Genomic DNA, 4,701 nt, shown 5'->3' with positions numbered 1-4,701 from the left:
CACAGACGGCAAAATATATCGCTTTATACACTTTAAAGGAATAGAGTATTTACAAAAAGGGCATAGTACTTTACTTTGTAAGGCCACTGTAAATAAAGATTATTCTAATCATGCCTAAGGTTGGGACGCGAGTTTATTCATTGATTTTTTCCCTGTCTATATATAAAGATAATATACTAAAAAAGGGTGGTTTTTTTTTAACCCCGCCCAGCTAACGAATTGATTAATTCTATATGACATCGTTATTTGATGTGATACAAATGTTTTGGTTATGTAAAAGGTGGTGTGTAGATACTGTTAAAAATAGTTGTAGATTTTGAAATAAAAGTTGTACATTATGATAAATATAATTTATTACTTTTTTCTGTAAAAGGAATAACAATGTTACATGAAAGGGAAAAATCCATAATTTGTCATTATAGAGATTAAATATTGTTGTTGTTTTTTCATCTTGACAAACGCATATGCCCCTTCTTTTTATAAATGTCAGGGAACTATTTTATGAGCACTCGTAATATAACATTGACAAAGATAGTTGATTACTTTTAGAATTAAACGTTGTTACAAAATGAAATTTAAGTCGTTTAAAAATGAATAAATAAAATTATGCGATACATGACCAACAGCCAATTACACAAAAAAAGTCTAGCAATATTAAGAAAAAATTAAATCTAAATAAATGCACATGAACAAAGAAAGTATTCAAGTTTTCTTTATAGATAAAATATACAATAAAAACTAACGAAATGTCATACGCATGCATGCCATCCAAATAAAATTATTTGTTATGGTATGAGAATGTGCGGAAGAAACATCAATAAATGGCGATCATATATAAATACAAAAAACGCAAGTAATAGGTTAAAATAAAGATACTTTGAAATACATCGTATATCACAGAAATTATTTAACAATATTCACGCACCTAAAAACGTATCAAACGTCCGATAAACGATTTCATCATTCTTTCGAAGTGTTTTTCGCTTAGATTAAAAAACGACAAGTTACTTTGAAAACTGAATAAGCTTGCATTCACTAACAAACATACATCAAATTAAAAAGGAATATGAAATGCAGTGTGATCATCTACGATGTATATACTAAAATACAACTAAATTATATGTCTACAGAAGTACACAATTACTCTACAATAACGTCACAAAATACTAAATTTAAGTAACTATTATTCAATAAAACATTAGCTATTTAAGAATGTTGTATTACCTCGTCGTCTGGTATATTAAGTGATTTCAAAAGTGTATTGTTTTGCTCATCATCATTAACATTCTTGTCATTGTCAGTAATATCAAAGCTTTCATTGTTTCTACTCGGAAGTGTAATTGTATACAGTGGTGAAGGTGATAACTCGACAACTTTAGTCCTTTTACCCTTTTTTTCTGGATTAACATATTGCATGAATAAAGAAAAAATGTCTTTTGTCTGATGTGCTTGCAGTATTTGATCGGACTTCTTATCAGTTTCTGTCATGTTATGGTCGTGAACTGAGCTTCTTAGCCATAACCGCCTCTGTTTGTTAAACGTCCATTCATTATTGACATATCTATGTTTCTTTTTCTTAATCCCAACTTCTTTACATAATCGCCGGGGAAAGAATCCTTCAAGAAACAAAATAACTGACAACTTTTGCAGACGACAGTGAAGCTTCCCAGCTACCAATCCTCCATAGTTATTCATAAGATCGGTGCAAGAATTTGACATCATGGCGATCAAGGCATTAAGGAGGAGAATTGTTGTCAGCAAGACAAACAGAACAAAGACAAAAATTGCTAGATAAGGTTGTCGAGCTTCAAACAAGATTCCAAGTTCTCCAAGGCCAAGCATGATGGTCAACATTTTAAGCATTGTTGTACTAAAGTGGTTGAAGTCGTCTTCCACAGTATTAGCCCCTTGCATTATCATGTACATTGCTACAGAGAATGCCACCAGAAAGAAAGCCATAACTAAAGCAAATTTAAGCATATCTAAAACTGCTTTTTGTATCAAGACAGTAAATATGCTAAATGCCCTATATGTTTGCAGAAAGAACATGACTAAATACCAGCCAATAATCACAGCAAAGATCAGGCAATAATTTTCATATCCTGAAAAGGAGCCAGAGGCTTCAGTTGAAGCAAGAACGCAATCTATGATCAGCAGGAGAGAAAAAAGGCTAAAATATATTCTAAAAATCATATTTGAATATGGCGTATTAAAATGCCGGAAAAATCGTTTCATGAAAACCTTTGATGTCCGATATTGAAAACGTGAAATGAGCAGATGCGCTATCTCCATGGTAAGATATATCAAACCTATAAGTAAACCAAATACGGAAACTACAGTCACGAATGCATCTTCAGAAACGATGTATGCAAATTCAACCTTTTTGTTTATTGATACAGGTCCGGATAGTTTAGATCTGTATACAGAAGCAACAGATAACAGGGACATGAAAACAAGATGGAGAATAAACCATCCGAGAAACCAACTCTTGTATGACTTCCATTTCTCCCGAATCACGTCTTGTACGGGAATAGAATCGACAAAACGAAAAGCAGTGTTTGTTTCTTGGTGGACTATGTACTCCAAAATTGACTCGTGGTGGTCTGGTTTCAGATCTTCATTGTCGTTCTCATCGACCTCTTCAATGATGTTCAGCGTTTCTATTTCTGTTATGTCATACACTTCTTCATTGAAAAGGCCATCGCCGGATTCTCTTGAATGGTAAATCTGTAAATATAGAAGTGAATGAAACAGAGAATAGAAATCGATGATATGCAATATTGGAAAGAAGTGTTCGATATAATTATGCTGGCGTTTCAAATTCACGACATTCAAAAATATCACTAGCTTATCATTTCGTTAGCAATTTCAAAACTCCTGTTCCTTATAACTTACGACTGATTTTTGGTCTCATATTTCTTTTTTTTTTCCTTTTTTTTCTCTTTTTTATATCATATGTTTTAATCAATCATCATTTTTACCAGAAAAAATCAATAAATTTCAAACCACGTGATCTGAAACAAAAGAAAATCTAAAGTTTTACATAATTAAAATTGACAGTAAATACTCTTTTAGTATGTAATAGTCAGAAATAGATCGGGCATTCGTGGCCGAGTGGTTAAGGTCGTTCACTTTAAATCAATGGTCTCTCACCGCTGTAAGGTCGGGCGGTGCGAGTGTCTTCTGATTCTTAATGAGAGAAAGCTATCCGGCTGGCTTACGGAACGTCTGTGGTTCTACTTAGGTGCCCGTTTGTACCTAAAATAATGCACAAATTGGTACCTGAGGTCTTTACCAACCGGTTCATCTGGGAAGTCGTCATATGACCTATACTGCTTTGGTGAGACATAATACCCAACAAAAATGAAATGTATAATTTTGTCATTTTATTGTGAAAAAAATAATATCACTTACCTCGCTCCGCATAATGTTTTCAAATATGTTAAATTGTTGTCTTTTTGCAGCCAGTTGCATCGCATTTAATTTTTCTTTGCTTGTCAACATAAGAAGTTTGCGTGCCTGTCTTTTGTACTTTCGTTTAACTTTGTCATCAAAGTCACTGCAAAATTTGCACTGTAAAACATAGCTTATCATTGTCAGAATATCATTGTGTTTGTCCGGCTGTACACACGCATATTTGATGAGGGAATGTATAATAGAGTCCCCTTTGTCATTCGTAACATCTAAACCTGAAGCAAAATGTGATAGGATAAGCTTAAAAATGTCTTCATTAAATTTAAGAGCTGCAACACCTAGAGGTGTACCTGCCATCATTGGAGAGGCTTGAAAAATTGGTCCAACTGCACATATGCCTTGAATTATTTCTTTTGGGAGTCTGGACTCATGGATATATTCCAAACTGTTACACATGGACTCTAAGATGCTTACATTTTCTTTTAGAATTGCAAGATGGACTGGTGTAATACCTGCATAACCAACATTGCTTTTTGGAAACACAATCAGCTCTGGACATTTCTCTATTAGTAATTTGATGATCTGGTCAAGAGTTGTCTTTCCCACTTCAGATTCTACATTCATTGACATTGCTCGAAGTAAAAGGGTATCGCCATTTATTGGACTGTCCTCCTGTTTCTGCAGCAATGATATAGCTCTATGTTCGTCAGTAAATGTGCCCTCCAGTATATCTTTATCAAACAAAGGTCGATATTTGATTTTAATCTGTTTAGCCTTTCTACGTCCATTAAAAAATCTTTCGAAATCTGCATAAATTTTTTTAACGATCTTTTGGTCTTCTTCAAATTCGTCAAGTCGTGCAAGTTTTTCCAATCCAGCATACAGTTTTCGAATGTCGTCCTTCCATTTATCAGACTTTTGTGTTCCTTTTGATTTCTGACTCCGTTTTTTATCTTCCATATTTTGACGCATGTATACCGACATGAAATTACTCAATAAATGAAGAGCCGATCACTTTGCAACATTTATAAGACAGACTTTAGACAAGTTTGTTCACGAGTACTTTTGGCGGAAAAGTGTAAACTGAAACTCAGCAATTTAATTCAGGTTACAAAAAAAAACTGATATTATCTGTGCTATTTCTGCTACTTTATCTCTATATATCAGTTATATTGAATAAAATTGCGTTATACATTTGATAGCCTATAGATCACATTGTAAGCTTAGATTCGAAATGTAAAAATGTTTTTTTTATATATATATTTTACTAAATCGCGCACACATTTG

The 4,701-nt window shown here is 33.3% G+C and overlaps 1 protein-coding gene across 1 annotated transcript; it reads right to left on the bottom strand.

Moving 5' to 3' along the window:
- Window positions 1–432: 432 nt before the first annotated feature.
- Window positions 433–4,497, bottom strand: LOC132734279 (transient receptor potential cation channel subfamily V member 6-like). The gene is made up of 2 exons (XM_060720988.1): window positions 3,415–4,497; window positions 433–2,727 (listed from the first exon to the last, which is right to left on the bottom strand). The coding sequence occupies exons 1-2, from the start codon at window positions 4,396–4,398 to the stop codon at window positions 1,207–1,209; spliced, it is 2,505 nt and encodes an 834-aa protein (XP_060576971.1). The 5' UTR covers window positions 4,399–4,497; the 3' UTR covers window positions 433–1,206.
- Window positions 4,498–4,701: the final 204 nt, after the last annotated feature.

The sequence above is a fragment of the Ruditapes philippinarum genome, unplaced genomic scaffold (assembly GCF_026571515.1).
Source record: "Ruditapes philippinarum isolate M1 unplaced genomic scaffold, ASM2657151v2 ctg1799_1_1_1_1, whole genome shotgun sequence".
NCBI classification, from domain to species: Eukaryota; Metazoa; Mollusca; class Bivalvia; order Venerida; family Veneridae; genus Ruditapes; species Ruditapes philippinarum.
The sequence above is the reverse complement of the archived record's forward strand: the minus strand, read 5'-3'. Positions and strand labels throughout refer to the sequence as shown.

Bases quoted from the DNA above. Each gene is read 5' to 3' on its own strand.
- LOC132734279 (XM_060720988.1), bottom strand. From the start codon at position 4,398: ATGTCGGTATACATGCGTCAAAATATGGAAGATAAAAAACGGAGTCAG. The intron at 2,728-3,414 runs GTAAGTGATATT...CTATATTTACAG, and splicing joins AAAACATTATGCGGAGCGAG to ATTTACCATTCAAGAGAATC.